The sequence below is a fragment of the Symsagittifera roscoffensis genome, chromosome 8 (genome assembly GCF_963678635.1).
Source record: "Symsagittifera roscoffensis chromosome 8, txSymRosc1.1, whole genome shotgun sequence".
Lineage (NCBI taxonomy): Eukaryota > Metazoa > Xenacoelomorpha > Acoela > Convolutidae > Symsagittifera > Symsagittifera roscoffensis.
In genome coordinates, this window is record NC_087069.1 from 18,480,327 (window position 1) to 18,505,484 (window position 25,158).

Genomic DNA, 25,158 nt, shown 5'->3' on the forward strand with positions numbered 1-25,158 from the left:
TCAGTCAGCCAAAAATGGATATCTCAAAATAGTACAAAAGTACAAAGGGGGAGGGCCCTCGGGGTCGGCAGGGAAGTCGAATCCCTGAGGGGGCTGGTGGATACTTTAGATAACATACTACTCATAAGTGAAAAATTTCCCTATTTCTACAAGTGGATTTGCTCCCGCATGAACATTAGTTAGTTCGCGTTCTATAAAATGGTATCATTTTTTGTTCAACCCATGAAGCAAGTTGAGTTTTGGTCTGAAAACAATATAAAAACTGTTAATCCATTGTGTGGAAAAGAAATAATGTTGAAAAGTACATTTTTTCTTTTGATTAGATGTTATATGTTAATGTTAATCCACATTCTGGAAATTAAATAAAAACTGAAAAGCACTCTATTTTTTTAGATTAGACGTTAGTGTTTTGAAAATTACCCATTTGGCATCAACGCAACATCTATCGGTCGGGTGGAATTTTTTTTCAAATGAATTGAATTGAGTTTTGTTTCAGTTCCCCAAGAAATCGATGTCTAAACTGTTTTCAGCAAACCATATATCGACTCAATTTCCTTAAACCCATATTATCAACGCATTAAAGCAGTAGAGGGCTATGTGTACCGATTCAAGGTCAAATCAGTGACTCCTAAAGGGAATTATGACGTGAGTCCACCTCAGGAGTACGACGATCGTCTGAATGTGCATCGATTGTCACCTGCAACAAAGTACGAATTCGAACTAGTAAATCAAAATTGGTGCAACCAAGAGTCGAAGCCGAGCGTCAAATATACAGTCTGCACTTGTAAGAACGTTTTCTTGAATCTGAAGTGAATGTCACTCTTAGTGGCGAATAGATAAAAATTGTTTTTCTTGGGGCTGCATATATTCGGCGAAATTATATTAGTTGAAAATAAATGTTTTAAAATTAGGCAAAAATTTTGATAACAAAAGTGTATATTTTAGCAAAAATCTCCCTATTTTTCCAGTCGACATTGAGAAGAAGCGGTTACAGCTTACAAAGTCTTATGTCGGTTCAGGATAACCGGCTCTAATTTTCTTAATGATTCCTACCCTCTGTTGGCAATCTCGCAAGACGTTGGCGCGCCTGCGTCGGTCACTATTTTACTGTTGATTCGATGTTTGCCTAATATTACGTGATTTTGTATGTAGCAATGGAATGACGTAAATAATCACATACAGTTTTTTCTAAAATGTACACTTTATTAATCAACACTTTTGCCTAATTTTAACATTTTTATTTTCAATTGATATAGTTTTCGGATCTTGCTAACTACCCCCCCCTTTTGGAACTTGTTAACAATCCCCCCCTATGCATCTATTATTTTTGACAACCATTTCTGTATAGAATATGCATTTCATAAATGTCAACTTTTAAGTGGGTTTTCATTTTCGCGCGTTTGTATTTGTGTTACTAACTATTTTACCACTATAATACCCACGTAAAAATTTAAATAATTTTTTCTGAAAATTGTTTTAAGCTATTGAAATTGTGGCTGCAAAAATTGAATTTCTGAAACTCGAAATAAGGGGCGGGAATAGTTAACAAGATCCTAGTTTTCGCCTAAAAAAGCAGCCTCTATTCTTCTTTTAGGTCATAATGACTAGTATTTAAAACGGTGACCGCTCGACTAGCATAAAAGTTTAAAAACATGAGAATGTATCAACTAGAATAATTTAAGAAATTCAAAATATTAATAATGCGCTCAAATTGAATAATGCATTCCTGAGAATTGAAATTTGAGCAAAAATCAAATTAAACTCCTATTGTCCTGATCAGTCACAACACGACCATTAATGGCTTGAACCGAAGACTGGTCGCCCCGCAAATTGTTAAATGTGTGAAAAAATTCATTAGATCTTGTTAAACCGCCCCCCCCCCCTACAGCAAAAGGGGGCCAAAGACAAATTTTATCGATCAGACAATCACCTTTTTTTATAAGGTGGCCAAATCTACGTAGCTATTTCACACATTTTTGGACCTTGTTAACTATCCCCCTATGCATGTATTGTTTTGACAACCATTTCTGTATAAAATATTATTTTCAAAAATGTCAAAAACCAATTGGATTTTTATTTTCGTCCGTTCCTATTTGTATTACTCATTATTTATATACTACCTCCTAAAATATTTCAAAAAAGTTATTGAAAATTTGGCAGCCAAAGTGGAATTTCTGACAATCGAAGTAGTAGAGGGGATAAGTTAAGAAGATCCGGGATGCTATATATTGTGTGTAATGGTTTTAGTTTTGACTTATTAAATTTCGTATTTCGATTTTTATGCTGGTCGATACGATTTTCAAGTTTGAAACTTTTATGCTAGTCCATATTTATGCTAGTCGACACACCCCTCTAAAACCGCCGTGTCAAGAACTTAAAAATGTTAACTCTCCTTTGCAATGCAGCGCTCGTTTATAACAAATGCCTGCATAACAACCACTTGAAACTTGCAGTAAACAAAATTAATATTTGTTAAGAAAATTTTCAAACTCAAATACAAAAGAGTTACAATGGTACGCTAGCACTCTATGGACCAACAAAATTTTCATACCTTTTTACACAAAAAACGCTGATTATATAATTCCATAATGACGTTTTTGGAAAACGCTTATCATACAGCTTTCGTATCTGAAACCTGCAAGACCAGCATTTTTTCATACACTGAAAAATGCCCATTAAAAAATCCAAAACTGAAGAGAAAATTAACGCTCTATTATCAAAAAAAATTGCTTCTATATTCAAATGTTTTTTTTGAAAAAGGGTGCAGTTGTCATAAAAAAACGAAAACAGACGCAATTAAGATTACTTTAAAACATTTGCTTTCATAGTCAGTTTTTTTTCGAAATTGGCAAGTACATTTGCTTCAAAAACAAAAATTTTTGATAATCCTGGTTTACATATGCCCTGTCCACGCTTACACTTCCATGCTGAACTTCATTAGTAAATACTCAACGCCATTGGGTTTACATCAGAAAAAATGCTTTTCTAAGTTTTCATAGAGTAATTGTGATTTTTTCTGGCCATTGAAACTAGAGAGCAATTTGTCTTCGGCTTTGATTTGTTGTTTTATTGTTTACGCAAAATCAGGTACAACAAACAAGCATTGGAATAGATCAAAAAGTTTTTAATATGGAAAGTTTTTCATTCGCAAGTCGCAGAACCTGACTTTTTCTTCAAAAACAAAAACTGAGCGAGTAAAGCGAGCCTAATTTGAAGTTAGTAAGTGTGAGTCTTTAAAAATAACGTTTTGATTTTGATTATCAAACACCTTATTTTGCTTCGGAAAAACTAGTTTTGATTTTCTTCTTAAAAAAATTAAAATTTTTGCAAAATAATTTTTGAAACTGTTTTTTGGAAAATTTTTTTGTATGTAACATTCGCCCGGAAGATACATATCGACGGATAACAAAACTAAGTCTTTCTTACATCGGTTCGACAAAAACGTTACTGTTCTCCGGCTTCGACCAGAACGCTCAAATTAACTGAATTACATGCAAAAATAGTGAGCTCATGGCTGGGTCTCAGTATCCCCAGACCACGAGGTCACTCCTAAAAACAGGGCTACTACTTATTATATTACTATTGTTTTTGTTCAGTAGATAAAAATCATCATCTCCATCGAAGATGGATCAACCCTTTCCCCCCCAACTCTTAGCACCTCATCCTTGTCAAAACTAATCCAAATATCAATTAAATTCAAGTCAGGACATGACAGGATGCTAAAAGTTCATATGAGTCAATAAAAGTTTTCCGTCCCGAGACCCTTCCGGATTCTTGAATCCAGTGAATAAAGCTCCTCAAGTTCGAATTCACGATAACACGGAGGGCTGATTTCTTACCCTTCACCGTTGTTCGCAACGGCCTTGCAACTATTGTAGCAGCACAATAGTTGCAACTCGGAACGTTCTCTGCACTCTGCTGCTGTTTTTCTTCAATTTCGACTTCTTCAATTTCGATCAAGTTGTTCTCGTCAGCGCAACCAACGTTGTTGTTCTGTTCTTTTACTCGTTTTTTGTTAAAAATGGCCGTTTCAGCATTTCTCAGAAATGTGACGTCATCATTCGAATTTTTGAAATTTTAAAATACTAGAATATTCCAGCCTTCACCGTTTGGCTAAACGTTCCAATAACGTCGTTAATCCTTCAAAACCATTAACTCGGAAGGTTCACTGCTAAAATTTCGAATTCTGCAGAGATTGCATTTTGGCCATTCTGGTCGAATGTCACATACTCCCCGGACAGTCCGGTCAATGTCCTCATTGAATCGCGCAATATTCGTAAAATGGTTACAGTGTCATCGAACAGAATTTACAAAATGCACGAAATTACTTTTATCCACGTCACATCGACTCACTGCAGAATATAAATGGCATCATACTACATCACTATAGCCTTCAAATTCTTTCATTAATCTGCACATTGAGGATATGACTTAAGATAAAACATATTTTCTGACTTCCAGTGTCAATGTCCCGATTAAAACTTTTTCTCTTAGATTTAAAAGGTGTTGGCTTGCAGGACAGTCCTGCCAACCAACAAGCTAAAATTTTCCTACTATGCTCCTTCCTTTCGGAAATCTTGCTTGTTTTTTGTCCTGAATATTAAAACTAAGAAACTTTGTGGTTAGAAAGAACAATGCAACAATCTCCCTCTTCGAGAGATTACTCAAGTTTTTCATGTCACCACAAAGTGATCAGTCTTCCTAAGTGATTAAAAACAATCATGCAGGCTGGAATAATTAAATATACTCTTCCCTCAAGCCTTTCTAAATAAATAATAAGTGAGTGTCTCTAAAGCCACTTCAACTAAAACCAAAATGCAAATTTATAAATGCAACAATTTCAAAACTCAACTAAATGTTTCAGTTTTCAACCACAACTTGGTTGCTTGGTTTCTCACTTGAGTTTTTCACACACATAAAACAATTCTGAGTTTTGACTTTTCTTCATCATCCCTTTGTTCTCTTCTTTTTCGTCGTTTAGAAGTTCTAAAACTTCTAAATTCTTCTAATTTTCTTTCTTGCTGCCTCTTGTTTTCTCGACCATTCGTCAATGCTCCATTTCCTCCTCCTGTGACACGGACTCCGCACTTTCGGTTTCCGTGTCTTGTAGCACGTCATTGACTATCCTGACGCTGTTGGAAGCCGTCCTCCAACACTTCTGCTCTTCCACCCTCTGTTTACAGCAAGGTAGGGGATCCACGTTTGATTCTCTGTTTCTACAGAAGCTGTTGTGGAGACACAACGTCACGTTTCTCTCCAAATCTTCCTTCAGCATCTCTGCCTTCTCATTTCCACTACGCTCGCTCGTCCTGGAAATTCTTTTCACAGCGGTGGTCACTGCATTCCGATGGGTCACGAAAGCTCGCTTGAAAGCTCCTGCCCCAATGTCCAGCTGATATTCACTGTATACTCTGCCATGCTTCGACATATGCTTTTTCGCATACTCGTACAACCATGCAGTCATGTTAGCTCTGAACCATGGCATCAATCGTTTTCTTGCCCATATCTTCTTCACTTCCATCGGAATGTTTAGAACTTTGCACATTGTCTCAAAAAGATCTAAATCTTTTAGACAATCTAATTTCCGTAATTGTTCTCTCGTCGGTGCCTCCTGTCTATTATTTTCTCTCACATGAGCTTCCAGCCATCGTATTGCCATCATAACTCCCACTATCACTATTGTTACGGGCTGTGATGAATCTGGTAAACCCATGGAGAGCAGCTCTCCAGAGTCCCAGATCAACATCAGATTACTACGCTTGGGATACCACCAGGTCTGCAGCAAGCAGTGGCAAGGAAACTCATCATGCGTCAACATGATGCTCCTCCAATTACGTTTTCCCGAAGCTTCCAGCAATGGTTCCACTTCCATCATCACTCGGTGGATTTCATCATTCTCATCTACTGCATTGTAATCTGTGACAGTTGATCCTCCCTGTTTCTGTTTTTCGAAGTCACTGAAGTTCCCGCTCACATATCCCATGAACTTCTTTCCTAGTATTGACTCCAACTCTTCTATGGTTCTCTCTGGAATTGCTGAGAACATCTTACATAGTAACTCGTAAGACTTTTCAGACATCCTCGCTAATCTCACACACTTCGGCACTGAGAAGGCTTGATCCACAATCGCTCTTGTACTCTTTACGTCCACAGCCACGAAATGTGCAGGATATCTGCTCTTGCACATTGGAGCCAACGTTGAGCCCACCAAATATCGTGCTCCTGATGGTCTACAATAAGTTTCGCTGTGTCTGATGTTCATCTCTGTTTCGATTGCTTCCCTCCATTTTCCTATATACTTCTGCTCAGTCTGCAGAACTCCTGGAAATACTTCTACGCTGATGGCTGTGACCATCTCATGTTTCTGTTCTAGATTCAATAGTGACTCTAAAGAACCAAACATGCTGTAGAATCCTAGTGCTGTCACTAGATTCACATCGGTGCTTCCATGGCAATCTGCTATCAGTTCCGTTTCCGTTCTCGCTTTCATCACTACATTTCCAAACAATACTGTCAACTGCTTGTGTTGTTTCTCCAGGGTTTTCACACAGTCTAGACTTCCACAGACGTGACCCTCTAGTCCACAGACTTCCGCCAGACAGCTACCAGGTTTGACCCAGTCTTCTGGTCCCCAGCCAGGAAACTCCACTTTATCTTCTCCGTTGCTCTTATAGGCTGTTATCATCACATTATATATGATGTTGAGGTCACGCAGGTTACAGTCTGCATTCAGTTCCCTCTGTACGTCTTGTGGCGCCCGTAATATTGAGTCAGCGTTGGGACTAGGACACCATGATGGTCTCATCAATTCCCACACTGCCATCAAGCTCGTTCTCAGTAATTCATCTGAGAATCCCAACCCAAACTCCACTCTCTTGTCGGATTTTGGTACTGAAGGTGCAGTCACCTCTTCTTCCAAGACCAGTCCCAATTTGGCCTGTGAATTGTTGACGCTTTTAATCGTTACAATTCTGGACGTCCAGAATCTTAGTAACACCGCCTGCTCATAATCAAAGAAGCAATCACGTATGTCTTCACTCAGGAAAGGATTGTACGCTATCCCTAAGATCCCAGATACATAGCTATATGACTTCTTCTTGATCGGTCCACAGTATTCACTGGATTTCGGCAATGCTCCCATAGATTCTTTAGTGAGTCTCAACTCCTTGTTGGAGAATCTCCTGATCTCGTCTATCTTTTTCATGGGTTCCAATTCTTCAGGTTCTTTCATGTTCACCCTCATCGGTTTACTTTGCTGCATCTCCAGCATTGCTAGTAAGAACAAGGCTTTCGTTCGCTCATCGCCTTCCTTCAACATTTTAACACAAGTGTTTAATGCAGGTACTGAAATCTGCTCTATCAGGAATCGAATGAAACAGAGAGCGTCTCTCCGCTTCGCACACGCTACTGCTGCTCCCTCCTGGACTATCAGATCCCTCAGGTTCGTCATAAGGAAAACCTTTCCTTCTTTTGATCTCTTTCTTTCTTCTGAATCATATTCTTCGCGAGTCAGTCCCATCATACACCAGGCGAACCTGAGTTGTAACTCTGTCCTTACGTAAGGTACTGCCACGAGAGCATGTATTCTTGGCGTAGTCCTCATTTCTTCTTCGAAATACTTCAATACTACTGCTTTCCATGGAAGGCTCACTAACTGCTCTATCGTTTCCGCCTCTACGTCAGACGACGCCAAAGTTCCATACGCCTTCTGCTTGAGGGTGGTGCCTTGCAACATCATTTCCAGATAACCCTCCATGGCTTTTTCGTCTTCCAGGGCCATTACATACCCTCTAGCCGAGTTTCGGTATTCCAACATCTCCATGTATCCACCGGTGGGTTCATCTATCGACACTGTCTCCGACACGGTTAGTCGGTTGTATTCCACTGGTGTTAGTTGTCCTGCAACACTTCCCTTTCCATGATTCATGGGAGATGGCTTGAAGTCCCTCATTTTGCTCTCTCCACATTGGCTGAGTATTTCCATTTCTAACGTTGCTCCAGTCAGAGTGCGGTCACTCCTTTTGGATTTATAACCGGTTGACTTTATTCCCGCCATGAGAATGGGTGGCACCATTGCTATATCGGTTAATATTCTATCTGTGCCAGACAATTGATAATCACCTTGTCCCAAATCCGTGACTTCTTCGACTCGCTTCCTTTTCGCTGAGTTACCAGCTTTCATCGATATCTCTGAATCCACTTTCGTCTTTCCAATTCTCCTCGGCATCACTCTGCTGCCTAACTTCATTTTCATCGCATCGATTTTATCAATCACCATTTTCGATCGCATCGTTCCTCTCCTGGTCCTTGACAGGTACACCACCTCTCCATCGTCCTGCAGTGTCATCTTGATGGGAGAATTCGCTTCACTCTCATCAGTGGCTGAGTCGATCAATAACTCACTCAGTCTCCCTTCACACTCATCAAGCTTGTCAAGTACTTCTCTCATCAAGGGTTGATTGAGACCTGTTTTGAGGATGGATTGGGTCCCATAGCTCTGAACCACAGTCCAGACTTCTTCCATGAACGCCACTCTGTCCAGCTTACATCCCGTCCTACTCTCGTGTTCTCGGTGATGTACTTCCCATTCTTCTTCGGGCAGCGTTCCCAAGAAAGGTACTCTGGCTGAGGCCTCTATTCTTCTCCTCCGAGGTGATTCCATGAGGATTCTCTGGTCGTTATTTCTTGAATTGCCAGGAGAGCTGCTCTCCGGCAAATTCCGTTTCACTTCCATAAAGGCTGACGGATGCTCCAGTGTCGAGGTGCCTTCATCCGCTGGCTCAGTTGCTTCCAACGTATCCGCATTGTTTTCAAGATCACTGAAGATGTTAAAATCCAGGCTGGATGCTCCTCCTGTCGATGCCCTGTCGTCTTCCCTACCAGCTTGATCTTGTTGCATGGGTTCTTCAGTCTGACGGCTTCCACCCTGTCCGTCATCTCCTTCTGACTTATCCTTATTCGAGTTCGATGGTCCTTGTTCGTCATTGTCGGCTTCTTCATGGAATCTCGGTATGAGCAATGTACCGGCCGATTTATCTTCCTCTTCTCCATGGACCACTTTGATTTCTTCGCAGCCGAAGGGTGCTAGGAAAGTTCTCGTCTGCAATACTCCTCCAACTTTCATCTCCTTCCTCACACTGGTCAGGATCAATGAGGCTTCAGGCAATTCTGTCCTGCCTCTCGTTCTCATCGGAGCTAAGCCTAGTCCTTTCCATTCCTCATCAAATCTTCCAGGCTTGGGATTAGCGGCGTTGCTTATTCGCCTTCTCGTCGCTTGATCCGTGTATGCAAATCGTGTGTACTGTAACACGGCGGCATTTCTCCCTACGAAGTATGGATCCATCGTTCCCATGAAATTCCCTACTCTCCTTTCATTGGTTTCGAATGCTCTCAATCTAGGAGTTTGTACTACGGAGACTGCTCCGAGCAGCATCCTTCTTATCAGAGGGAATTCAGGGATTGCCTCCGGTAGCTTCTTGTAATCGCCCCAGTCCTTCGTCTCTTCTCTCACTTTGTGATAGGCTGCTGTGAGACAAGGCACTCTGGTCATTTCACCATTCGTTTTGTCATAGGGCCTCAGATTCCAAAGCTTTGGAAACACCTCGATGTGCCCTCTTTCTACTTCTCCCATGCGGTCACAGAAGTGATCGTCAAAATTGATGACTGTCATCTCTGGCTCCGATATTTTCGCAAATAACAGATCTTCACTCATGAGCTCTCGCAATGCGTGCTGCTCGCACCAGTTCAGTGTACTACCGTCCACTGCCGATATGAGGTTCAGGTGCAGCACCGACCTCCTATATGCTTCCACTTTAACGTCAGGGAACGCAAAGGTGACTGCTGGTCCATAGATCACTGTCACGAACTCCGTGACTCCTCTGAATGCGCCATGGGATCGATTCTCATAGCTAAGCTCAAATCTGTTAATAGCGGCATGCCTCCAACATGTCGTCTAACATCTTCCTCTCTTTCAATTGTCTCGTCTTCTCCGGTTCCAAAGCGATTTTGCTGCGAGAGATACTGGATAAGAGTGTGTCTCAGGTCTTTTATTTTGTTCCACGAGTCCGTGGATTTCTTCATATCCAGATTCCTCACTCTCTCTTTCATCTGCTCTGGACAACGTGCCAGTTTCATCAGTCCTCCCAAGTTTCCGTGGGTTATTGCGATCAATGTCAGAAGTCCATCTAGTCGCAGGTTCTGTATTCCATCCGTAAGCAGTATCGCCGGTCCTTTTACGAAACTCTCCGCTCCGAACGTCACGAACAAGGCTATTAATTCCACTATCGATACTTTCACTACTGCTTGGAGGAATTCCTTTATCAAATAGTGCGAGACTTTCGGGTAAACTTTTGCCAAGAAGGACGCGGTCCATCCGGCTCCCAACCCTTCTAGCATGCTGTCTGTCCTTTCAAATCCCTCCTGTCCCTTCACTTCCTGGGTCCAGAAGGTTTCCAGAGTAATCTGACACATTCTGTTCACGAACTCAGCTGTCTTTTCTCCGGCATTTTCCGCCAGGTTCACCTCCTTCAACAAGTAGGAGTGTATCTTAGTGATCATTACTGGGCCTTGCTGAAAAGCATCTGCACCCAATGCCGCTACTCTAGGATTCAGGTGTAGCCACTGGTTTGCTTCCGGCTTGGTTCTCAGCACCATCGCTTCCAGATGAGCTCTCGTCTCCAGTGAATTCTTTCTTCTCGTGTCTTCACTCGCCACTTCCATTGCTCGGAACCACAAGTCGTTGGACATTGCCGTGATCACTCGATGGTCGTCATCTATTCCTGGTTTCAGTTTGAGTTGCCGACTGAAGTTGGACAGTTCCAACCCCAGCACTTCGTCCAACACCAACATGTGTAGCGCGTGGTCCTTGAACCCTCTCATCGCGTTTGAGATATCTGACCATACTGCAGGCAGTTCAGCCTTAAGTGGCCTCAGGTTCTCCATTTCTATCATGCGATTCGGGGCTGATATGATCACATCATATTTTCCCTCCGAAAGTAAGGCTACCATTGCATACACAAATTTCAGTCCATCCGGGAGATGTGCATATCCCGGAGACAACGCAAATACTACTCTCAACGTCACTTTATTGAATGATCCCTCCTTCGTCGCGTCCACCACTTCACCCATCGACTCCAGGATGTCTTTTATTGCTGGCCATACTGCGTTTTCTGCTGTTGCAGAATCTCTGAGCCTGCTCAGAAAACCTCTACTGTGCAGATGGTCATTGATGCCAGCAAACACAATCGTTATCGGGTTCATTTCTGTCTGCCTTTGTACCCCTATAGCCAATGACACTGATTGCAATAGGTCTAGGTCAACTGCGGCCAGCATTATGACGTCCGGCCAAAACAAAGACTTAGAGGTGTACACGAACTCTGAATTCGCTACTACCATGATTTTGGCCTTTCTCATCTCTGCTTTGTCGTAGGCGGCGAAGATGGTCTCATCTTTCTTTATCGCTGTCAATCCGCCATATCTCTGGGCATCACCATCTTGGTTCACTAGTTTTGGGTACACTCTCTCCTTCACATGACCAGGTGGTGTCGTCAATTGCCTAAATATCTTCACGTGTTGTCCAATCGGCGCTCTCGCCGTCAGGAATCTTCCTGGTCTTTCTTCACGATTCCTCTCATCATGGTTCAATCTCACATCTTGCAACGGTCTTGCATTCACAGGTCCCATTGTATTGTTGGAAGGCAGTCCCTCCAAATCGGCAAACCTCAAGGCCGTCGTGGAGCTGAAATTTATGCTAGCGGCTATCAACCAGTCTACGCCGGTTATCGAGTACAATCTGCTGACGGATAGCGTCGCTCCATTCAGCATCCTCCTCGCATCTTCGATGAAGCTCACTCTCTGTAGGTCCAGCTTCATTAGTTCGTTTTTGTACATATGCCAAGGAGATGGTATGGATCGCGACCACATCAATGAGCCTCTGCTCGGTCTCTCCTCTCGACTGGTACTCGTCGTCTCCGATCTAGTCTCCGATCTAGATGTGCCTGCTACTTCTTCGATTGGTTGGTTGACAGGTCCTATCCTTCTCCTAGGATGAATTGTCCTCCTCATCGGTGCTTCTCCCAACCGATCCTGTACGTCTGTTCTTCGACCTGGTTCACTGGAGCTTTGTTGCCGGTAATTTGTGACGCCTGGGACCGTACCCAAGCGTGTTTCCAGGTTAGGAGGCACAAAGGTGGTGATCACCGTATCACTCACCGTTCCTTCTTCCTTCAGCACTCCTGTGTCAAAGAGTTCTGCTTCCAGCTCATCCAACCGTTCTTGGAAGACTCGATTCAACCAAGCTTGTCCTTCGACACTGTCGAAGTGGATGCCATCTGTGGTCAGTCTGGCTTGATCCATGGCTCTCAATTCATGTTCAATGTCCATGAGGATCATTCTTCCGGCATTTCGATTTGCTAGGTTTCTCAAGATGTTGTTCCATCTCATGACTCCCTCGTTGTGCCTTCTTCCTGATGCTGTCAGGCTTCTTGCGTTCATTGGCACCGTGCAAACGGTCAGTACCGCGCAACTGAACTTCTGCCAGAGAGTAGTGAACCATCATTGATTCCCACAGTGCTTCCTGCTCATCTGATCCTCTGGAGATATCATTCGTCCCAACTAAGATCATCACATTGGGTATCTTCCCTGGATTCATCAGCTCCACCATGCGATATAATTGGGCAATCGTCGCGCCTCCAAAGGCCATCACCGTGGTGACCCATGAGGTCCTCAAATTCGACAGCACTCTGACTAAGCTGTCTCCCAATATCAGGTGAGATGTCCCGAGTGGTGGTTGCTGCAGGTTCACAGCCGGGCTCCAGGTAGCTCGATTGAAGCAGGCCCTCGGATCTGTCTCCGGAACTCCCGTGAAATTATACTTCAATTGATTATTCTTCTGCACGTCTATTACACGAGACACTTTCTTCGCTGGCATCTTCCTTACTTTCCTCTCTGGGATTCTCGAGTTCCCCATGAGTGGTGTCACTTTACTCATCCCTTGTCTGATTACTGTCTGGGAGAGTTGTACTCTGCCCGTATCGTCAATCGTTCCATAGGGTGCAGTCACCCCGGAACCTGGTGCATTCTTGTTAGCGACCAATCGTCCAGCTGTCTCTATCAGTTTTCTCACCGTCTGTTCTACGACGGGGTCACCCAAGGTGTCGCTAGGATCCGGGATCGTTACTCGATTTGTCTCCACTGGAGGTCGTGTCTCCGTTGTTTGACTCATTTCTCGAGGCGTCAAGAGCTCCATCGGGGACTGCCCACGAGGAATATCCCTTGCAGGTATTACTTTCTCCACGGCCGTTGTCAACGCCACCTGCTCCAATCGCTCTTTGTATTCCTGCCTTAAGCGTTCGATCTCTTGACCCTACTTTTTGTTGCAGTCTTCAAACAACTTTCTCCACATGTCCCGGTCTTCTTCCATCGCCAGCATGGTCTTCGTCATATCGTCTAACTCCTTCTTCGTACTTCTCAGCTGATCGTTCATCTCGTCCAGATCTTGTATGGTTTGGTTCGTTTGAACCTTCTGTGTTACTTTCGCCCTTTTTGGTGGCACAGCTGCTCTCAGTGGTGAACCAGACGAGGTCGCCTCGCTGTTCATCTCCAGATGCATTCTCTTCAGCCCAGGTTTAGGCTTAGAGGGCATTGGCATCTCACCTGGTTGGTAAGTCCTAGAACTTCCCAATCCAGGCTCATTCGCCAAGTCACTCCCTGAGAGAGCCCCGTTTCTCCACCTCATCACTCTCATGTTCGGGCGGTCTAGTACTCCTCTTTCTCCATATGCTGCCATCAACAGGACTTCCGTGGGGCGGTCCCCACGGTTGTCGTGCCCCAAGATGTTGATCAGGGCGGTCAGCAACATGACCACCTCTGGGTCCTCCAGAGCGAAGTCTCGTTCGATCAGCCGACGATAGATCGCATCTACCATCGGTCCTACATATGCCTCTGCCAGGTCCATCAATTCATCCAGGTTGAAATTGTCCATACTGTTCTTTCCAAGTTTGATTTGAGTTTGATTTCAAGTTTTGACTCAAATGAGCAATTAAATGATCAATCAGGATCTAGAAAAGGAATCACGACTGTCACACCTGTCAGTTTCACCTTAACTTATATCGTTAAAATCTGCTTAAAACAGTTCAGATAAAAAGATATTTATCCTAAAATTTATTAAAATCAATTGGTTTCTAAAATTTTGGAATTCGACCTAAGATTGGACAGTCCAAACTTTGGATCTATTCCCAAGATCGTCATTTAGTTGTTCATGGTCACTAACGCTTACATAACACATAACATAACATAACATAACACACATATCACATATTACATGCAACTTGGTCTTTGGCCTAACACTCTTTCGCACATCACTCAGCCTATACTTAAATAATATTTCTTATGTAGATATACTTGTATGTTCGTATCAGAGAATATCACGTGTACAAGCGCGTACAATTCCCGAGGATGCAGTCTTCCTCTATTTGGATCGTACACTGGAAGCGAGAGCTCCTTCACGTCCATTTCCACAAGGAAGTCCCTCAGCCTCGTCAAAGACAAGACTAGGTTTTCTGGGTCCACGTGCTGCTTCTCCGTCGCCCTCGTTACCAAGAAGCACAAGTACTTTCCCGGTATCTGCGACACCGCCGGAGGTAAGGCTGCTACGCCCCCTATCCCTGGTCTTTGCTTCCAAAGGAATTCCACGTTTTTATATTCCCTCTTAAAATCTGCCGCTAGCGCCGTCCTAAAACTCATGTCTGCGGTGATTGCTACCGCACATGTTCTGTTTGTGAGTATGAAATCACTGTCTGTTAGTATTATGTTACTAGAATATTCATTTGGTAAATTAAAATATGACTCAACTACCCTGCCTATATTAGGTTTCTTAGGTTCTTCGCCTGTTTCTGCTTCTAAGTCTCCTGTTTCTCTTGCTATTCTTAATTTTTTTATTATCAAGTTTTCAGTGTGGGTAAGTCCTACCCCCACTCCCCGGACAAAAATATCCATCGGCGTCCCCGTCGATCGCATACCGGGTATTAAGTCAAGGTTAGAAGCTGGAATGAGAAGTTGTCCTTCCTGGGCAGCCCAGGAAGGATCATCTCGTTCGGTCTTAATGTATTTCGCGCTTTCGCGATCTACGTCTTGAATCGTAACGTTGGTCTCTTTAGGGTCTGATGTCATTTCGTTCAGCCACTCTAAGACGCGCAGGTTCGTCAGGTCTTGTTCATTTGACTGCTGTTGCTCATCGTCGAACTCCACCTCGGGTTTCGACCAGTCGTCAACCCACTCATCGTTGTGATCATCGACTATGTCAATGTCTTGTGACACGGTTATTTCCTCTAAACCCACTACTTCCTCCACTATTTTCTTTAGATCTATCCTATCCACTACAAAGTCGTCACCGTAAGGATTGTATTTCTTTCTTGGTCTCGTCCCGTCTTTCTGACGAGTCTGCATCGTGAACGGAAGATCTGGTTCCATGTTCTTGGGAACCTCTGTCTGTTCGGAATCCTGCCAATCTTCCTCTGCGTAGGGCAAGGTTTCATCGTCTGCTTCGATCTGTTCGTTTGGATCCAGGTCCAATGGTGTATCCGTGCCTTCCTCTACGACTTCGTTTCCATCGTTCTTCTCCCTGGTGCCTTTTTCATTGACCTCACAAGCAGGATCCATCATTAGATAATCCCCTTCTTCCATGTCTGCAGGTATACACCAGTCTTCTGTCGATGGATTGTGTGGCTTGATGTTCTCGTAGTGGGCGGCTCCGCCAGTACTCAGTCTATAAAAGCGTCCCTCTTGGTGCACCTCTGTAATCATGAAGGGTCCCCTCCATTTCTTTAGAAGCTTCTTTGTCCCTTTCGGTGGTATAACGTTCTGAAATACCCATACGTAGTCTCCCACCGAGTAAGCCTTTGCACCAGCTGCTTTCTTGTCGAATCTTTTCCTCTGCCTTGCCTGTGCCTGCTGAGTGTTTCGTCTACACAAATCGTTCAACTCCTGTTGGCGTTTGATCACATCCCTCACGTAGACCTGTGGGGACGTTTTCTTTCCCTCATACTCTGGGTAGAAGAAGGTTAAGGGTAAAGACTTTTCGTGTCCAGTTAGCATCATGTGTGGACTAACTCCAGTGGTGGAGTGTTGCGTGCTATTATAAGCTCCCATCACCTGTGGAAGGTATCTGTCCCAATCGGTCATGTACCTGGAACAATATACCCTCAGCATCGACACTAACGTCCTATTCTGTCTTTCCACTAAGCCATTCGTCTGAGGGTGGTATGTCGTGGAGTGAGCCTGAGCGACTTGTGACCGTCTCATAAGCTCTTTCGTAAGCTCGCCTACGAAAGCTGTTCCATTGTCCGATTGAAACGTCATTGGACAACCATGTCTTGCTATCCACGTATTGATCAGATGGTCGCATGTCTCTTCCGCCGAGGCAGTTATGCAGGGCACGGCCTCTGCATACTTCGTGAAGTGATCTATCATGACCAAGACTTGGTTGTAACCGCTGTCTGTCATGCATATCTTCTGGTGATCTATCTGCACCACCTCGTTGAATTCAGACGACTCAATCGACTGTAAAGGAAATCGCAACTTCCTTGGATCCTTGACCTGTTGGCATGACAGGCAGGCTGTTACCCATTTCTCACATGCCTTTTTCATTCCAGGCCACTCAAAGCGCTTCAGGATCCTCTGATACACTTTGTCGATCCCTTGATGGCCCATCTGATCATGCGACCTGAATAATAGTTCTGTCTGATAGAGTTGCGGCAGCACTATCGCGTTAGATTTGTATAAGACCTTGTCTTCTTATCTTCTCCTGCAAGCCACGATCCCGTCCTTGTTCAGATATAGTCTCCCCTCCTTCTGCATGAAGTATTGTCTCAGGATCCTATAGCTGTCTTCTTCTAGGTCACCTTTGTCAGGTGCACCGTTTTCTATCCACCTTTTTAGGTTGCTTGTCATGCGATCATTTCTCTGCGCCCTTAGATGGTCCGAGAGTCTGTATCTCCCCTTCAAGTACGTCTTCATGACCCTCATCTGACTATTCAGCTCGTTGGGCTGATGTGTGTCTTCTTCCATCTTAACACACCAAATCTTCGCCAACGGTTGTGTTTCTTGCTGAAACGGTTGAAGATCAGTCCTGATTGCCTCTTTCTGTGGCAATAAGCTCATCGAACGTTTCGATACTGCTATTGTTTCTAAGTCATCCGCTGCGTTGTCAAAGACACTTTCGCTCGGTATAAGGTAGCGATCGCTGTCCGGATCCTGGTACACCTCTCTGTCCAGGTCTCTCGCCCGAGTTTCCACTAGTAGCGTGTGTATCGCTAGTTCTGACAGTTCTGATCCCGAGGTCGAATTCCTGTCGAAATAGGTATCCATTCCTGAGTTTCGGGAATCATTATCCGTCGAAGGTGTTGTGCTGGAGACTGCACGCTCCTCCAGATCATGTCTGTATTTCCTTCGCATCCATCTGAACTCAGGACAAATAGTCTTGCAGCAGATTTTGTTTTACAACTTCACCGTCTTTATCCCGGTCTACAAAGGTGACAGTTTTCTTTTGCCTGCCGCTCTCCTGTCCTTTCTTCCGATTTATGTGGCGTCATTCGCCTTGCGCCTTCCCTATGGGGAACGGCGCCCTCTTCTAGTTCGATTTCGTGTTCGACGAAATTACAGCAACCGATGTCCGCCTTATGTTTTGAAAATACTTCGGCGTTCCGATCTAGGAGGTCCCGCAATTTTTCGAAATCTCCCTCACCTATTTTTCCTTTCAAATGTTCTATTTCTGGCAAAACCGGTTTGTCAGAATCTAGTTCATATGACGAGGGGCGCTCCGGAAAATTCGAGCAGCTTGATAAGCCGTCGTCCGTTTCGGATTTCATTGAAAACAATTTATGAATAGATTTTAATTCATTAATTCTCTTTAAGATTTTATCTTTATTTGCATGATAAGGACAGTCTTTCACACTATATTTCTTCGAGTTTTCTGTCTCCTCATAGTCGGTCCTCATCGGCAAGGCGTAGCCAAGCTTCTTTCCACGCTGGATTGAAACCGTGGTGTCCAGTGTGTTCAACAACACACTGACACACAGTCCGTTTCGCGTTACCGAGAAGCTCCGGCTTTCGGTCCGGGTTTCTAATCCGTATCAGACCGTTGTTCAAATCAATCATCACGTCAAAATTCCTGACAAAATCTCTGCCCAAGATGAATTGGTCGGCATCGTCCAGATTCTCTACCACCAGGAAGCTCATCCAAAGATCTCGTCCTCCCATGTGAAGGACCGTTATCGGTGTTCTTCCGGCTACGTAGATGGCTCCTCGATTTGCGGCGGCCAGTCGGAGGTTCGTAGGAATCAGATCTTCCCGTGTGAAGCCCATTCTTTCCCAAGTTTTTATCGGCATCACACTCACCACCGCTCCTGTGTCCAGAAGCCCTGTGACTCCGATTTTTGTTCCGTTGGTGTCGAGCAGGTGTGCTGTCACATCTGCTTCATATCCAATGTGTACCGCGTCTTGTTCCATCATGGCGTCATGGCCTATCCTGCGGACTTTGAGTTCCTCTTCACCCAAATAGATCTGCCCTATTTGGTCATCATCTTTTGTTACATAAGTCCTGGTGTAGATACTGATCCCATCCACGTTCAGCATCACTTGATACGGCCCATAGACTTCTAGGTAGCGTCCATGAAGTTTCTTCATGCGAGGGCCACCCGTGGTTAGTAGTGCCCTCACAGCCCTCGACTCGGTGCGTGGCTCCATCTGCCTCAGATAGTCTGCATATGTGTCCAAATGCATCAAAGTGAACTCAGATGGTTCACTCAGATTTCTGATTACCTGATGCCCTGCCACCAAGATTATCGACTGTATTTTACTTCCTTGCGGTGCCATACCGAACCTCTGACCTGAGATAACATTAAGTTTCATGCTCAAGCTGCTTGGTGCTTTTGCCTCTTCAACTTCCGTTGCTTCAAAGGCGTTCAGTTGCTCCTGTAATTTTTCATTCTCCAGCTCGAGTTTCACCTTTTGCTCAATCTCTTTCGTCACTAGTTCCTGCTGTACCCTATTTATAGCATCCCTCGCAGCTGCCCTATAATCGATTTTGAAGTCATCGGCCGCAGTTGCTGGTTCCGGTTCACGTGCTTCCTCTGTTACCGCTTGCATCTTCTTTGCTACCAGCTCTTGAGGTTTATCCTTTCTGCGTGCCTCCGCTTCACTCAAAAGTCGAGCCTTGCTGGCTTTCACTCCTGACAAAGCTTCTTCATGTCTTGGATGCTTGATGTCTGCCACTGCATCCCAGAATTGCGGACAATCTGATTTAAAATGACCTTCCAAGTTACAAAAGAAACACCTCGGGCCGAATTTCGCAATTACTCCTCTCATGAAATCCTCATGATCCAACTCTGACGCATCTTCGTCCTCGAGGCTAAAGCCTATTGCTTTCATGCCTTGTTTGTAAGCTGGGCATGCTGACACATGATGGTCTGTTGAACTGCAATTAGCACAAGAACGTCTCTTGTCCATATCATCCCTCGGTTTATACCAATTGTTCCCTTGGTTTGCTGGTCCGTTGTTAAAATTGCCATAATTGTTCTTGTAATATCCAGATCTCGAAGGAGGTTTCAACAAAAAATACTCTTTTGATTTGAGCCTCAACTCCTCCGGTGTTGGCGCATTAGTTGATAGTGGTGTGTAATGCGTTGCTAGCATCGTACGAAGTTCATCATTTTTCACACCATCGATGAATTTTGAGGCTACGGCCAGGTTCATCCTTCGGTTTGACTCATCCGGTTGGCTGCGTCTTCTCAGCATTTCCAAATCATCGAGAAACTTGTCTATTGTTTCATCTTCTCGTTGTCTCCGTTTCTCGAAGCGCATCATCGCCTGGTGCCCCTGCACCCCTGATCCGAAACGGTTTAACAAGATTTCGAAGATTTTCTCTGCAGTGTCACGTTGATACTGTTTCTTGGCCATGACACAGTTCAGGGCTGTCCCTTCTAAGTTGCTGGTGAGCGCGCTGCATTCCTGTCTCTCCGACAAGTCCTCTTCCTCGAAATGCAGCTTCATTACCTCTATCCAGGTATCAATACAGCCATCAGATTCGTCTTTGTACCATCTTGGTTTCTTAAAGACTCTTCTGGACTTCTCACTGCGTTCATTGGTTCTTGATAACCTCGTCAGGAATGTCTCTAAAGACCTGTTCAGGGGTTCAAATGCTGTGGCCATTGCCGTAGCATCCCTTGAGTGTCCCGCTTGAGTGTCCTCACACCTTGTCGAAGGCTCTGTGTGCGGTGCATCCCTGCAATCCGAATCACCATGAGCGTTTCCCGCTTGGCCCATATGACTCCTCCTCGGGCTTGTATGCCCCATGTTGCCAGAATCGCTTCTCCCAGTCGCATGTGTGCTTTGCGTTGGTCGTTCGTTCGAGGTTTGTCTGTTCCCCGTTGAACTTGCTCTACTGTTCGGGCCCCATGCTGTATTACCCCTTGTGGCATAGCCTGATGAACTGCCCCTGCCTCTAGTGGATCCATACGTCTTCCTCCTTTGATGTTCATTGAAGTTCACCCTCGGTTCCCTGCTTGGACCTCCCGAGTTCGGCTCTCCTTCTTTTGGTCCACTCTTGCTGCTTAGTAGCCCGTCCAACCTATCCATGATAGCCTGAGTTCGCCTCTCCATCATCGCGTCTATCTTTGTGTCAAGAGACCCAAGAGACTGCTCTTGCTGAATTCTTAACTTCTCCATGTCGGCTCTTAAGCGTAACTCCCTCTGTTCCGCCTCTCTTGTCATTCGCGACAAGTTCCTCATCATATGTTCGTCCGTTCTTTCTTTCAAGCGTTTTTCGCTTCTGTCAACTTCTTGTCTGTTGCGGTTTATTTCTTCCCGCAGACTTTCTCTTTCAATGTGAACTGCTCTTTCTAGTTCACTCATCCTTATCGACATCTGTTCATTTTGTTCTCCTAAACTGCCCACTATGTTGTTTAAGGCTTCTTCTAGTGCTGCCCCGTTATCCATGAGTGGCGTCAATAGTGGTGGTGTAACCCTGTCGGTCCCAGGTAACTTCGTGCTTGTCGAGATCCGGGCCTTGACTCTCTGCTTCAACGTCTTTTCATTATTTAATTCAGGATCCATTAACGCGTTGCCAAGCCCTCTGGTTCTACTCTCTTCAGGTTGTGGCTCCGAACTTGTCCTAATCGCGAAGTCCTTTGACTGGCCCGGTGGGTTTGCCTCTTTGCTTATCGTTGTCACTACACCAAATTTGTCCATGGTTCCAGTCTCTCTTCCGACGTGTGCCTCACTCTCCTGGATCGAACTATTGAGGCTGACTTGAGATCCAAAGTCCCCTTGCTCCTCTTCATCCTCTTCCTCCTGGGACTCACCATCGTTTCCTGCTCCTCCTCCCATGCTGAATGGAAAGATGTTTGCGAAGGTGTTCTTCATTCTTTCTGAGAACGATGATGAGGTTGTTTGTTTCCCAGTTCCGCTTGCCATCATAGTGTTGTCTGTCGGAGATCTTCTAGTTGCCGTTACTTCAATTGAGATGTCCCTGCTTTGATGTCCCTCCTCTCGATCCAATGTCCCGGTGGAAGTGGCAAAATCATGGCCTTGTTCTACCGGAAAAGATTCACTCGCCAGCCGTCTGCCTCTCCCTTCCAGTCCATTTACTTCCTGGTTGTCATTCATGGTATGGTCCGTATTGACCTCCACTTCTAACAGTTCTCTTCGCTCTTCTGAGGTCTTTTGACTTCTCGTTTCAACCATTCTGCCTGAAACCGTCCCCCTTTTGTCAGACCGGGATCGCTTGATCCAATCCACAAAAGGATCGGTCATCGTTTTTCTTTGCTTTTCAGGTATGAATTTCCTAGAGCTATTACCTCGTTTTGGTATCCTTGACTTGTCTAAACTCATTCTTTATTTGTCGCTTTCCTATGCCTACTCTTGACTCAATTGCTAGAGACCTTATAGTTTTATTAACAATAATAATGACACAACACAATAAATTTCACCAGATCATATTAAATAGTGACCACGAATCCCTGTATGTTGTCAGAGTACAGTTTGTATAAAATTTATTCACACTAGCCGATTATCGGTCCAAAGATCTGGAAACTAGCACAATATGATTTTATCAGTCAATTTAAAAGATAGTGTACTCACTACCCAATCAAACACAGTTTAGGTTGATTTAAAATCAAAAACAAAAAATATATATTGACACAATATGAATGTATATATAAAAAAACGTATGTGTCTTGTACTCTTAGTCGGTCGCAGTACAATAGTCGAACCTGTCTTTTAAAGAAAAAGCTTTCCCTGCTTGGTGCTGCACCAAACAGACAAAACTTTGAAGGCAGTAATTTTCTCAAGTGGGCGTCTATTGCACCCACCGAGTACTGTGTTACCTATTCTGCCTTCGGACTGCCCGAGCTAGACCTACTAAAATCCTCAGGGCAGTCACTTTTCCCAAAAACGTATTATGTTTCAATCCACACCAATGAGTCACGCTCTTTTTAATTTAGACTTAGTGTCGCGAATATCCGAGTTCGGACCTGTTTTGTATTAGTCTGGTTCTTTTTGAAAGGCAAGTTACCAGTGCAGTCACTGATACCTAGCCTGTGTATTAATAACCTAATACCTCTCGCTTTTTAGTCTTTCTTTCGTTTACCTAAGTCCTTAATAAAATAATACCCCTCCGGATTGGCACAAATAGGACCCTTCCGGACTGTCAGAATATGGACCCCTCCGGATTGGGACCCCTCCGAGTTAGTTAATAGTAGACCCCTCCGGATTTGGACCCCTCCGAATTAGCAACTATAAGACCCCTCCGGATTCGGACCCCTCTGACTTTGAAAAATTTCGACCCCTCCGGATTGGGAGCCCTTAGCTCTGTCAAAGTAGCTTTTCGTAGTTTTCTTAATTTCAGCTTATACCCCTCCGGATACGTTCTGCGTTGCTTTTATGCTGTTTGAATTAACTGGGAAGGGTATAGGGTCCTTTCCTAGACCCCTCCGGATTGAAGTTAAGGCACTTATTTGACAATTCACACTAACGGTGAAGGGTCTTATCACTTGCCTAATTTCGACTCTATTATGGTTATCTTGTGCCTTTAGCCCTCCCTTTTTGTCTAGAACTGTCCTAAGTTACTTAGTTCAATCGCTATCAACTTTTGGTAGTGGTATACGGGTTTTTCAGAAAAAATATATAAAACGTGAAGCGTGTACCCCTCCGGATTTGTGTAATTTGCTAAAAACAATCTCAAAAATTTTTCTCGCTCGCTTTTTCGAGTAATTCTCTTTCCTACTAGTAAGTTCAGCTAATTTCTGATCTAATGGTACCAAGATTGACTCGATATGTTCTGTAGTTCCAAAGTTATTAACCAAAACGTCTTTTTTCCAAACTCAAAAATTTTCTCTCTTATAGGTTCCGCCCAACTTTTTCCGCAAATCTGGTCCTTTCGACCTAAAAATTATTGATCTGAGCTCACAAGGCCTATACTCTTCTAGTTCAATGCAAAAGACCCGATCTAAAACGCTTTTGTAGAAAAAATTTGCGAAAAACTATGCTACCTGGACCCCTCCGGATTGATGAATCCACCAAATCAAACACGTTATGTTCGATTTCTCTGCGACCCGGAAGGCTTTCGGGTAGCGGGTTTTAAAACTCGTAGATTCACCAGTGGACGTTGTCCGATCAACTATTTTTACTGTCCTAACTCAAAGATTTCAAAAAATTTTCTGATTTTATAGTGTTTCTTACTATCAAAAAATGGGAAAATTTGGTTTTTTGTACCAAACTAGTTCCAACCACTTCCGAACTAAAGTTAACCGGTTCTACTTATTACAGTAGTGCAGTTACGATGTAACACACTAACTTAGCGCTTTTTTCCGTTTCAAAAAATATCGATATCTCAAAAATCGCGACTTGTGGGGGGATCAAAATATCGCTATTTTGACCCTAAAAACCGGTCTGTTTTCGTTGTTTTTCACTGAAAAACGATATAAGACTATTAATATAGGCTATATAAATAATAATATTAGTAATACAATACCCCTCCGGGTTTGTTTATTATCCCAATTAAGGTGCTTAACTCGGATATTCGCAGTTCGGTGAAGGGTCACTACAGTGCAGCACTGTCGAGCCCCCCACAGATTACTATCTTACTTTTTGTACCAAAAGGGATACAAAACTTGTTAATGATACCCAACAGTCGATTGTTGTTGTCGTTGAGCCCCTTCTTGTTGCTCCTTGAACTGCTTGCCGGATCGGTCTTCACCCAAGACCCTTCCGAATTGAGCGCAAATCAGCTGACCCTTCCGGATTGAGCGCAATTTATCATTAACGTGCTTAAATGCTCAAATAACCCTACAGTACAAGCCTCACAAACGGGCCACAAAATTGATCGTAACGATCCTGACTGATATAAATGCCTGTAACAACAATATATCTATCAACAACAAACGGGGGGGTTGAATCACATCTTGTCTGGGGGGATGATTTCTACTGATTTTTTACTTTTTTACTGTTTTTGGTTTTTTTTCGGTTATTTTTTATGTTTTTTGTTTTTCTTGGGTACTATACTACTTTTTGTTTGGTTTTGCTTATATCTTTAAGTGTTTTTGGTCACAAACCACTCAGGGGATGAGGGGTTCATGATTCCCCCCACCCTTCCTGGTTCGTGAATTTTCGGTCTTAACTAGGTTAAAAAACTATTCACGGTACTCCGGAAGGCTTCCGCGTTCCGAACTACCCTTCCGCCCCGGCAGTTTAGGCCTATTAAGGGCGTTAATGTGAGCATCCGCTCGGCGCGGAGTGCTCGTTAACGGTTCCGCCGGTCATGATGTTATGAAAGAATAACACCCAGGAGCGCCATAAAAACATACATGTAACATTCGCCCGGAAGATACATATCGACGGATAACAAAACTAAGTCTTAAGACGACTGGCTAGCGTCTAAACAGAGCTTTGCATGTTTTTCACCGTCTCTAACAAGCCAGTACTTTTCGGTGGTCTTTCTTACATCGGTTCGACAAAAACGTTACTGTTCTCCGGCTTCGACCAGAACGCTCAAATTAACTGAATTACATGCAAAAATAGTGAGCTCATGGCTGGGTCTCAGTATCCCCAGACCACGAGGTCACTCCTAAAAACAGGGCTACTACTTATTATATTACTATTGTTTTT

General features: G+C 43.9%; 1 protein-coding gene across 1 annotated transcript in view; it reads left to right on the top strand.

Annotated features, from left to right (window-relative positions):
- Nucleotides 1-25,158, top strand: part of LOC134853176 (uncharacterized) — a 71,496-nt gene that overhangs the window by 29,606 nt on the left and 16,732 nt on the right. The window contains exon 7 of the mRNA XM_063869133.1: nt 497-784. Coding sequence (XP_063725203.1) covers nt 497-519 — 23 coding nt within the window. The 3' untranslated portion in view covers nt 520-784. The remainder of the gene's footprint in view (nt 1-496; nt 785-25,158) is intronic.